The sequence below is a fragment of the Lutra lutra genome, chromosome 8 (assembly GCF_902655055.1).
Source record: "Lutra lutra chromosome 8, mLutLut1.2, whole genome shotgun sequence".
Classification (NCBI taxonomy): Eukaryota; Metazoa; Chordata; class Mammalia; order Carnivora; family Mustelidae; genus Lutra; species Lutra lutra.
Window position 1 is genome coordinate 127,753,172 of NC_062285.1, and position 12,745 is coordinate 127,765,916.

The following is a 12,745-nucleotide window of genomic DNA, read 5'->3' on the forward strand; positions in this document are numbered from 1 at the left end:
CTCCCCGCCGAGGAGAGAGCCTGATGCAGGGCTCCATCCCAGAACACTGGGATCATAACCTGAGCTGAAGGCAAAGGCTTCAACCCACTGAGCCACCCAGGCGCCCCAGAAATAGCAAACTTATTTTAAAGTAAAAATACAAATCATCTGTTTTAAATTTATTCTCTCGAATAAAACAATCTGGTGTTGTTGTGTTTTTTTTTTTTTTTTTTAGGTCATTAGAAAGTCACATTTGTTAACATCACAGTAGGTTCAATGGGGGAGAATTTTTTTAAGAGAAATTTTTTTTTTTTTTTTAGTTTGACAGACAGATCACAAGTAGGCAGAGAGGTAGGCAGAGAGGCAGGCAGAGAGAGACCGGAGGAGGAGGCAGGCTCCCCGCTGAGCAGAGAGCCCTATGCGGGACTCAATCCCAGGACCCTGAGATCATGACCTGAGCCGAAGGCAGAGGCTTTAACCACTGAGCCACCCAGGCACCCCGTAAGAGAAATTTTTTACAAAGGAAAGAATAACACATTCAGCTGCCCTCGGGCGTCGCTACTTTCATTAAAAGAAGAGGAAGAAAGTCCTTTCCAGTTTGAGCTGGAAATCTGGCACTCTGTGGTTTCATCAGCTCTGGGGACTCTGCAGCCAGCCGCTCTGCATATAGAAATCACGGGTTGGAGAAATTCATGGGTTTTTGTTTTTGTTTTTCCTTTTCTTTCATAAGGCAGATTTTTTGTTTCAGCCATTAAAACTATTGTACATAGTTGCCCACAGTTTGAAACCTATCAAATGTAGAAAATAAGGGACCTCACAGAAAAAATAGGGAGTGGTACAAAACGAGTTATAACCACTCTTTTTTCCTTTCAAGGGTCAAAATGATCCTCTGCTGGAGTAATCTGTTTGCCTCATTCTTGACCTTATTAAATTTGTTTCAGATCTCATCTGCCAAGGGACTGGCTTTGCTCAGGATATAGGCCTGAGAATTTAAAAGATCATCTCCAAGTTGGTTGAGCTGGGGGCTCTCTTTTAACCCTTTTCCCCCCACTCCTCTCGTTAGCTCAAGACATCTTGTAAATACTCTGAAGATAATTCTCAAGTTTCTTTCTGGTATTTCCCATTGGAAATTGGAATCAGCTCTTCTGGGCTGTGCCTCACTAAATGTACGAAGAAATGAACAGAGCTGGAAATGAGACTCCTCAGTTAGAAAGGTTATTGTACTATATTTAGTAGCACCGAACATAGCTGGGATGAATTGGTGTAAATAGTTAAAGATCCCCTCCTACTAGCTCATATCTTCTGCTACATTGGGGGAAGAGTTGCATTCGTCTGGTTCATGACTTAGCATGGCGGATGGTACCGAGTAGGCACCGGATAATGTTATTAAACGACTTAATGGATATAATGAGGGTAAATAGGAAATTTCAAGCCATGGTAGGCTGCTACAGGCGGGGGGTATGAAAGTGTAACTTCACAGGAAATACACATCCTGGTGGAAATAATCTGAATGATCAGTGAGAGACCAGTCAGTCTAGAAGTATATACTAGCGTGTAGAATTTTAATAGTTTCCTTCTGCTGTGGCTAGCTCGTGTGCTACAGTGAGCCTCCCTGTACAGTAAAGGAAGTCAACTAAATTCAGGTCCTTTGGACATTCTTAGGACAGTAGAAAAAAGAAAAACATGAAAACAGTTTATGATAAGGATGTCATTTTAAGTGTAAAATGGATGAATTATTCAGTGTACAATGTCAGAACTGGCTATTTCAAGCAAGATTAGATCTTAGCCTCATACCATGTGCTAAGATAAATTATGTGTGGATTAAAGACTTAAATATAAATCATAAGAGTTTCATATTAAAATATGGGTGAACGTTTAATAGCGAAATTGGGGAAAAGTTTTTTTTTCTTTTTTCAGGAAGTAGGAGTCAAAAAGGTTTTTGTTTTGTTTTGTTTTGTTTTTTAATTTTTTAAACCAGAATGGCAAAGTCTGAAATCACACAGGAAAAGAGCAGAAAACTCACCTGTATAAATATTCAAAACTAAGTGCATAGCAAAGAAATTTTAAAGGCAAGGGACAAACTGGGAAAAATATTTGCAATATAAGATTGAGTATCAATATATGAAGGGCTCTTACAGATTACAAAAAGGACTAATATCTTAATAATGAAAAGGCTGTAAGACAAAGAATTCACAGAAAAAAAAAAAAGTTTAACCCCACGTATCAAAAAAAAAAAGTGCAGATGAAAGTAAGATCGTATTCTTGAGTTGGCAGATTGGCAGATGGAAGCATGGCCGGTACTTGCCAAGCCTTTCCTGTGTCACCCATTATGTCAGTGTCTAACATTTTGAGTCACCACCACTCAGTAGTACATAAAAATATATTGAGTTGCACATTTAACATTTGTGCACTTTGCCATCGCACCTTTATTAGATGTTTTGTTTGTCGGCATTTGGCCCTTCAGGCTGCTGGAAAGTAAATCACCATTGTGCTTTGGTTAGTCTGACCCGTGCTTTCTCTGCCTGGTGCTGGGGTGTGAAATGGGGCAGCCCCTTGGACAGCAGTTCTGTTCCTGCTAAGGTTGATGAGGGGTACCATGCTCGTGGGGGTCCCATCCTTCTGAGGCTCTGTGAGAGTTATAAATCCGAAAATCTGGTGTAATGGTGTTTGAAGCAAAAATTTCATTCTGAATGAAGCTCTTGTCCATTCCCATAACATTTTAATTGTGCATTAAATACGGTAATTATGAAAAAAAAATCTCTGCCTTACAAAGTAGCTTGTATTATTGTATCTGTATCCCCTAGTCTGGTAGGAAAGGCAAGGGGAGAGGCTGAGCTTATTTTCACTTGTATTTCCCAAGGTGCCTAGAAGAGGGCCTTTCCCTTGGTTGAAATGTATAATAAATGTTCATTTCGCTACTCTTTTTTTAATCAGTAAAGTAATTCATTTTATTTCATTATCATTATTTTTAAGATTTTTATCTATTTATTTATTTGACAGACAGAGATCACAAGTAGGCAGAGAGGCAGGCAGAGAGAGAGGGGGGAAGCAGGCTCCCCGCCAAGCAGAGAGCCCGATACGGGGCTCGATCCCAGGACCCTGGGATCATGACCCGAGCCGAAGGCAGAGGCCTTAACACACTGAGCCACCCAGGCGCCCCAAAGTAATTCATTTTAAATGTCAGTGATTCTCGATCCTGAAGAAATAAGATGGGGTAATTATGATTAGTAGACTTCCAAAGAGTTGAATGCTGGGATCTTTGTGGTTGACTCCCCACCACCTGGTCACGGGAAACCTGCCAGTGACTGGAGTGGGATTGAGCACGTGACACCAACTTTCCCAGTGAGGTGTAAGCAAAGCCTCATTCGTAGACTCTGGGAAAGGAAAGGATTCTTCATTTCTAGAAAGGAGGCACAGAAGAGGTGGTTCCTTTCTTCTTTTAGAAGAAAGGATTGAATATTTCATGACTGGATAGGATTCCCAGGAGTCCTGTCTAGTGGTTGTAACTGGAGCCAACTCTTGAGTTTGTGCCCCAGGGACAGCAAAGCAAAGCAGGGGACCATGAAGTCACTGCATGAAGAAGCAGATGGAATCACTGGACTGTTCTGTGACAGAGTAAGTGTCCCAATTGTTTTAAAAAACAACAACAAGGGGCGCCTGGGTGGCTCAGTGGGTTAAGCCGCTGCCTTCGGCTCTGGTCATGATCCCAGGTCCTGGGTTCGAGCCCCACATCGGGCTTTCTGCTTAGCGGGGAGCCTGCTTCCTCCTCTCTCTCTGCCTGCCTCTCTGCCTACTTGTGATTTCTCTCTGTCAAGTGGATGAATAAAATCTTTAAAAACAACAACAACAACAACAACAAAATAAAAAACCACCACCTTCCGAGAAAATTCTGCTTAGATCCCCTTCACAGATGAGAAAAGTGGCCTGCGGCTGCTACGTACCTTTCCTAAGGCCTCACAACAGGTAAGTGGTGGAACCAGGTGTCGCCCAGCCGGTCACAGCCAGCCACTGCGGGCCCACCAGTTGCTCTGCCAGCAGCCCGGACCCCAAAGCTGTGTGGACCAGACCCCGGCCTGGCTGTTTATCTCCGTTTCCCCACCTGCAAAATGGGGGTAACCATCTCCCTCATGGGGTTTTGGTAAGAAACGGATGAGTTGAAACACAGCACGTGTTTAGAACAGTGTTCAGTAAATGTGAGGTATCATGATGCTACAGGAATAATGTGCTGGGATGGCAAGAATTTGGGGGGAAACTTAGTAAGATTGTAGGTTCTAGGAATTTCTCCTAGTTAACAGCTCTGTCCACAGATTTCTATATAAGATTTATTGCCAAGTTTAAAATAGCAGAAACCAACTATGTCTGGCATGTGTGTAAACGCGCACCAACAGAGAACAAGTTAGCCACTGAACATATGAAGAAGTATGTTTATTGACACAGAAAGATGCTTGTATATTGTTAATTGCAAAAAGGTAACAAAGTTAATGTACAGTATTCTAGTAATTCTGTAAAATACACATTCATAGGAAAAGTCTGGAACAGTCTCAAATGTCTGGTTCTTTCTGTGTGGAGAGTTTATAGCTGAATCTTACCTTCCGGTTTTATGTGTTTTCACATAATTAGGTCTTATTGAACCATTTTAAAAATCCACTTAGGTATTATTTGTGTAACCACAGTGATAATCACCCCATCCACCAAGTCTCATATCCGAGAATCTCCTTCGGCCCAGTTCCTCTCTACAGTCTTACTTTCCTGGAGGGCAGGTATGGGGGAACGAGTTCGGCTTCTCACCCTGTCTCTAGCCATTTGCACAACAGCTTCTGAAGACAATGACAGATGTTCAGCGTGTCCTGCTGCTCACCATGCAGGCCCTGAGTTAGGCATCGGCAGTAAAAGGCCACCAGCTTGGTTAAGATCACCAGCTTCTCTGCCAAGCGTGCCTCTTCTGCCACTTAACAGATGTATGATTTGGGCAGGTTGCTTAACCTCTTTGTTTGAAAGCAAGTATTTCTTGAGCTCTTTGTACATATTAGGAATTGCAGATGCAGCACTGAACAAAAGAAGCACCTGTATATTCTGATGGGGAGAGACTGACAATAAATAAATACGCCAGATTGTGATAAATGCTATGAAAATAATGCAGGATAAGAATAAATAATAGGGCAGATGAGGTATGAATGTGGGGACTAGAAAATCCGTCTCTTCCGAGATGAGACTGGGGACGAGACATGAAGGGAGTGAGGCAGCCAACCAGGAGGTTGTATGTAGGAATAGAGTTGCAGGCAAAGGTGTGCTGACACTGACTTACTCGTGTTCTGATTGCACTCATCTCTACAGTTCACAGTCAGCCCTGATGGGGGCATTTATACATAGAAGTGAGCGACTGCTCCAAGAATTGTTTCCGCCAGAGAACCATTTAGTAGATATTTACCAGCACACCACTGAGAAGAGGAACAGTAAATGCAAAGGCCCTCAGGTAAGAGTTTGCTTGGCTGAGGAACATCTAGGAAGGCTAGGCAGAACAAGAGGGAAATTCATAGGAGATAGAGTCAGAGGTAGCTAGGAGCAAGATCGATAGGACTTTATAGACCCCAGTAAGTACACTAGACTTTAATCTGATTGGGGGCCATTGGAAGGTTTGAGCCAAAGGAATGACAGCATCTGACTCAAACTTTGAATAGATCCACACAGGGAGGAACCAGGAAGACAGGCTGGGAGACCCGGGCATAACTGGGATCAGTTATAAGGTTGGCTCCGTAGCCGGGGAGCTAGTAAGAAGAACCCCAGAACTTACTCATTTTTCTCAGACGTGTAGACATTTACAAAGTGCTTAGTAGAGTATCTAGCACACAGGAGGCCCTCAGTACATGACAGCTGTGTAATAGTACATGACTATTGTCCAAAAAAAGGCTGATCCTGGAGGTGGAGAAGGGGTGTTCCTACCTGGTTAGGAAGGCAGATAAGTTCAGCACCAAATGGTAAACACTGTTCCCGACAATGAGAGCATGGAAGGGAGACCCTCAAACTGAGCTGGAGGTAGGAAGCCACAAAGGGTATGTGAGCCAAAGGTGACTGCTTTAGGAGAAGGCAAGCAGAAGAGGATTAGAAGAGCCTTAGAACCACTTGGGAGTGTCCACACCTCCCCATGCAGGGACAGTCAGATCACAGCTTTATTCTTTAGCCAAATCATCTGGGATCTGAAAGCACAGTGATAATCTTTAAAAAAAATTTTTTTCTTAAGTATTCTCTACATCCAACATGGGGCTCGAACTCAGGACCCCAAGATTAAGAGTTGCATGCTCCACCACCTGAGCCAGCCAGCCAACCGGAAAAGTGATCACCTAATTATTCCTGGTGTTAATTAAATCACCTGGTAGGCTGTGGGTCATTATGTTCCACTTCAAATTCACTGGTCATTTTGTGAATTCCGTGGAGCCTTGGATTCGGATCAGCACTCAGATACAAAGACTCAAGCCAGTAGGAATTTTAGATCTTACTATGGAAGAAGTGTAAGGGCCTACCTAGCCAGAGCGAGCCATTTTGTTGTTTATGCAGTAAACTTGGATTGACCGTGCCCCCCCCAAAGGAACTTACTTAGAAACAAGTCTGGGAAACCAGTAAAATATGACTGACCAGCCCCTGATAACAGAGCCCATATACCAGGACATGTCAGGTCAGGGGGAGGTAACAGAGCCCAGAATACGAGGATGAGTCAAGCCAGGTGGAGACATCCAATCAGGAAAGCACCTCCCTAACCACCCAAGAATGTGGGCCCTGCCTTTTGGGCGCCTTTTGGGTGCCAATTCTGACCAGAGTGATAGGCTAGTTCGAATAGCTACTATGGGGTGAATTGTAATTCAGAGTGATAGGCTAGTTCGGATAGCTACTATGGGGTGAATTGTAATTCAGTCAGCCACCTGTGTATGGCCAGGCTCAACCACATGACCTTTACTTTATAAAGGTTAGTTGGCTGGCCGGTCAGTTTGATTCTTGATGCTTGGTGCGAAATAAAGCTTTGCTTGACCTTCGCTTTGTATCAGTCTCGTTCCTTTGACCATGGACCCAACAGAAGGAGTTGTTCATCTCTAAGCATCGGCTTTAGGAGATCTGCAAATCCCTTGAAGACACTTGCAGAATTAGGTATGTGTGTGGGAATTCGGGTAGAAACGGCACGGAGGGGCTCCACAGCTTTTAGCAGATTCTCAAAGAGGTGTATGGTCAAAGAAAATGAAAAACACTGCTACTGAGATACATAGTAGGGGGTAAAATTAGTCCAGAAGAAATGGACATGGTTTTGTTTGCCATTTTATCTATCATTAAAATATTTGGGGGCACCTGGGTGGCTCTGTTGGTTAAGCGTCTGCCTTCAGCTCAGGTCATGATCTCAAGGTCCTGGGATCAAGCCCCACATCAGGACGGCAGGGAGCCTGCTTCTCCCTCTCCTTCTGCCTTTCCCCCTGCTTGTGCGCTTTCTCTCTCTGTCAAGTGAAGAAATGAAATCTTAAAAAAAATACATTTCATAAAATGATATTTTAGTTCACATGAAATCAGGTAAATGCTGCATTTAAAAGTGGTTCCTTCTATCACTCTTCGCAGATGATATGATACTCTATGTGGAAAACCCAAAAGACTCCACTCCAAAACTGCTAGAACTTGTACAGGAATTCAGTAAAGTGTCAGGATATAAAATCAATGCACAGAAATCAGTTGCATTTCTCTACACCAACAACAAGACAGAAGAAAGAGAAATTAAGGAGTCCATCCCATTTACAATTGCACCCAAAACTATAAGATACCTAGGAATAAACCTAACCAAAGAGACTAAGAATCTATACACAGAAAACTATAAAGTACTCATGAAAGAAATTGAGGAAGACACAAAGAAATGGAAAAATGTTCCATGCTCCTGGATTGGAAGAATAAATATTGTGAAAATGTCTATGCTACCTAAAGCAATCTACACATTTAATGCAATTCCTATCAAAGTACCACCATTTTTTTCAAAGAAATGGAACAAATAATCCTAAAATTTATATGGAACCAGAAAAGACCTCGAATAGCCAAAGGAATATTGAAAAAGAAAGCCAAAGTTGGTGGCATCACAATTCCGGACTTCAAGCTCTATTACAAAGCTGTCATCATCAAGACAGCATGGTACTGGCACAAAAACAGACACATAGATCAATGGAACAGAATAGAGAGCCCAGAAATGGACCCTCAACTCTATGGTCAACTCATCTTTGACAAAGCAGGAAAGAATGTCCAATGGAACAAAGACAGCCTCTTCAATAAATGGTGTTGGGAAAATTGGACAGCCACATGCAGAAAAATGAAATTGGATCATTTCCTTACACCACACACGAAAATAGACTCAAAATGGATGAAGGATCTCAATGTGAGAAAGGAATCCATCAAAATCCTCGAGGAGAACACAGGCAGCAACCTCTTCGATGTCAGCCGCAGCAACATCTTCCTAGGAACATCACCAAAGGCAAGGGAAGCAAGGGCAAAAATGAACTTTTGGGATTTTATCAAGATCAAAAGCTTTTGCACAGCAAAGGAAACAGTTAACAAAACCAAAAGACAACTGACAGAATGGGAGAAGATATTTGCAAATGACATATCAGATAAAGGGCTAGTGTCCAAAATATATAAAGAACTTAGCAAACTCAACACCCAAAGAACAAATAATCCAATCAAGAAATGGGCAGAGGACATGAACAGACATTTCTGCAAAGAAGACATCCAGATGGCCAACAGACACATGAAAAAGTGCTCCATATCACTCGGCATCAGGGAAATACAAATCAAAACCACCATGAGATATCACCTCACACCAGTCAGAATGGCTAAAATTAACAAGTCAGGAAATGACAGATGCTGGCGAGGATGCGGAGAAAGGGGAACCCTCCTACACTGTTGGTGGCAATGCAAGCTGGTGCAACCACTCTGGAAAACAGCATGGAGGTTCCTCAAAATGTTGAAAATAGAACTACCCTATGACCCAGCAATTGCACTGCTGGGTATTTACCCTAAAGATACAAACGTAGTGATCCGAAGGGGCACATGCACTCGAATGTTTATAGCAGCAATGTCTACAATAGCCAAACTATGGAAAGAACCTAGATGTCCATCTACAGACGAATGGATAAAGAAGAGTGGTATATATACACAATGGAATACTATGCAGCCATCAAAAGAAATGAAATCTTGCCATTTGCGACGACGTGGATGGAACTAGAGGGTATCATGCTTAGCGAAATAAGTCAATCGGAGAAAGACAACTATCATATGATCTCCCTGATATGAGGGAGAGGAGATGCAACATGGGGGGTTGAGGGGGTAGGAGAAGAGTAAATGAAACAAGATGGGATTGGGAGGGAGACAAACCATAAGTGACTCTTAATCTCACAAAACAAACTGAGGGTTGATGGGGGGAGGGGGTTGGGAGAGGGGGTGGGGTTATGGATATTGGGGAGGGTATGTGCTATGGTGAGTGTTGTGAAGTGTGTAAACCTGGCCATTCGCAGACCTGTACCCCTGGGGATAAAAATATATGTTTATAAAGCTGTAAAAAAAAAAAAAAAAGAAAGAAAGAAAGGATGAATCCCCAAGTTTTGTAGCAACATGGACGGGACTGGAAGAGATTATGCTGAGTGAAATAAGTCAAGCAGAGAGAGTCAATTATCATATGGTTTCACTTATTTGTGGAGCATAACAAATAGCATGGAGGACAAGGGGAGATGGAGAGGAGAAGGGAGTTGAGGGAAATTGGAAGGGGAGGTGAACCATGAGAGACTATGGACTCTGAAAAACGATCTGAGAATTTTGAAGGGGTGGGGGGTGGGAGGTTGGGGGCACCAGGTGGTGGGTATTGTAGAGGGCACGGATTGCATGGAGCACTGGGTGTGGTGCAAAAATAATGAATACTGTTATGCTGAAAAAATAAAAAATTTAAAAGTGGTTCCTTTATAATAAGGCCTTTGTCATTTAACTCATATATGGACCGTCAATTTGGACTCCGAATACTCATTCCAATTTAGAATTTCATCTGTGCCTAGCTCCTAAAAAATGCTCACAGGGAAAATATGCTCTATTGATCATGCCAGGATCACACCTGGTATTCTTCCCTTTGGATGTTTTCTGCCTCTGATTTGGTTATTGTTTGTTAATTCCCCACTTTCCCTTTATGATAAGCTGCTGGAGCCTTGAGCCAAAGTACCAAGTGTTCCCTAAGGGCTTCTTCAACGTCAGAGATAGGAATGTTTACTGAATTTTACTTTTTTTTTTTTAAGATTTTATTTATTTGACAGAGAGAGAGAGAGAGAGATCACAAGTCGGCAGAGAGGCAGGCAGAGAGGGGGGGAAGCTCTCTGCTGAGCAGAGAGCCTGATGCAGGGCTCGATCCCAGCACCCTGAGATCATGACCTGAGCTGAAGGCAGAGGCTTAACACACTGAGCCACCCAGACACCCCATGAAATTTTACTTTAAAAGAGGAATAATAGAAGTCCATGGCTCAGACCATCCTCCAATGTCCCTGGCATTCAGAAACTCACCTTCTCATCACATGTGGTTGGTGGTAATTTACTCACCTAACTGTTTTTGTCTGACAACAGCCAATTTTGTGAGTCCTGCATGGACTGTACTAATTCCCATTCCTTGGGTGTGGACTATGATCTACACAGCTTGCCACGTGCGTTATGCACATCAACCCACTGAATCCTTCCAACACCTAATGAGACAGAGACTTTATCCCCATTTATAGATACTAAGACTCTGAGATAGTAGGTAACTAACTTGCCTAAGATCACCCAACCAGTGGTCACACAGCAGATCCAGTAGGTAGAAAAGTGGAAAACGAGATGTTTAATGAAGAACAAATGAGCTGTGGAAAGAAAAGCAGTGCATTTCCTCGTACCATTGCCATTTTTCATTATATGGTATTTTCCAGTGCTGCTGCACTAAGTACCGTGTCAGAACAATGAAGTATAGAAATCAATGACTCCTGAAAAGGACTGTAGGGAAATTAGGTCATCTAGTTTAGTTTATCTCAATATATTTTTAAAATAGTGATGGGGAAACAAAGTTAATTTTTTTCTTGAGTACCATGAACATAGCACAATCCAAGTTACTTATACTATGTGTTGACTCCTCAAAATAAAGCTCCAGAGGAAGGCATTATTATCCCTATTTGACAGATAAGGAAACTGAGGCTGGGAGTAGTTAAGGAAGCTTCCCCAAGTCACATGGCAGACATGAACCAAGACCTCCAAACAATAGCCTCCAAAGGCTATTTACACTCTATGTCATACTGTAAAATTAACTTTTAAAAAGCTATTTATTAGAATTTAAGCTATGTGGGGCCAGAGATGATGTCATTAAATTCTGTCTACTCCTCAGAACATTACAGAGTGCCCATACCTAGTAAGTACTGAAGCACCATTTGGGGTTGGTTGTCTGTCACAGTGGGTTGAAAAATAGAACATCAAAAGGCACAAAGATGTATCTTATTTCCAAATATGAAAAAAAAAAGGAATTGACTTCACATCCTTTACAGGATATACTGTTTCTTGAGAGCAAAATTATGGAAAATCTTTTTAATAGCCCCATAGATATAGTTCAGAGGTTAAAACCTGCATGTATCATGCAAAGTTTCCCCCAAATGCACCTTGTGCATTATAACTGCCTGATACTGACATTTTCCAAGATGAACAACAATGGTTAGATGAGTCTGGGTGGGGAGGAAAAGCCACGTGGCAGTTTAGAAACACGTGGGACAGACAACAGAGTCAAACCCCAACAACGACAAATTGGTTTCAGGTATAAAAGGTGTAGCAGAAAATATTCAGGCACAGATGTAAATGCTTGGACGTGTGGCCTGGACCCTCTTTATGGTCCTCGGGTGCGTGTTTCGGCTCGTGGCCGGTACCTCTTCCCTCAGCACACATGGGCTCCCAAAGCGCGTGGAGGGGTCAGGAGGGGCTGTGGTCCGCTAAGGGCTCCTGGTGATGGCTCCGCTCTAGTACTCCAGCGTCACTGTCTTGGTTTTGAGGTATTCGTTTAGAGCTTCCTCCCCTGGGGAAGAGAAAAGCAGGTCATGGGCAAGGGGGTGTGATGTCATCAGACTTCGGACACAGATATAGGTGCGTCGGTCACTAAGCAACTAGAATGTGGCCGAAGCCAGGGCTTCCCAAACTGTAAAGTTCATGTGAGTCACCTTGTGAAGCAGCAGATTCTGATTAAATCCAGCGAAGTCCCCAAGATTCTGCATTTGTGCCCATCCACCCGATGATGCGGTGCTCGTGGTCCATGGACCACACTCCGAGGAGTAAGTAAGGCCTTAGACCACTGATCAGGTCTTTGGAGGAACAGTGCTGACTTGGTCAGTCCCCACCAGAAAACATGCTCCCTTATTTCCCTGCCTGATGACCAACTCCTCATCTCTATCCTTTCCTCATTTAGGCTGAATGGAAGTGACCAACACTCTGTCCTTCAGATTATGTTAAATGGAGCAGAACTGAGCAGAAGAAAGAAAGTTTGAGATCCTTTGGTGTAATGTTATTTAAAGATAATACAGTTTTCCTGATTTATATAGTATAGAGTATAGCCAGGCTAGAAAATCAGTAGGTTTGCCTTTCTGTTTCAATTCTACTTTGAGCTCACACAAATCATTGGTTTCTGGGGTGCCTGGGTGGCTTAGTTGTTGAGTCTGTTCAGGTCATGATCCCAGTGTTCTGGGATCGAGCCCCACATAGGGCTCCTTGCTTG

At 42.8% G+C, this 12,745-nt stretch overlaps 1 protein-coding gene across 1 annotated transcript in view; it reads right to left on the minus strand.

Annotated features, from left to right (window-relative positions):
• Positions 1 to 10,820: 10,820 nt before the first annotated feature.
• ALDH1L2 (aldehyde dehydrogenase 1 family member L2) overlaps positions 10,821 to 12,745 on the minus strand; it is a 59,871-nt gene continuing 57,946 nt past the window's right edge. Inside the window, exon 23 of the mRNA XM_047740922.1 lies at positions 10,821 to 12,052. Within this exon, the coding sequence (XP_047596878.1) occupies positions 11,997 to 12,052 (56 nt within the window). The 3' untranslated portion in view covers positions 10,821 to 11,996. The remainder of the gene's footprint in view (positions 12,053 to 12,745) is intronic.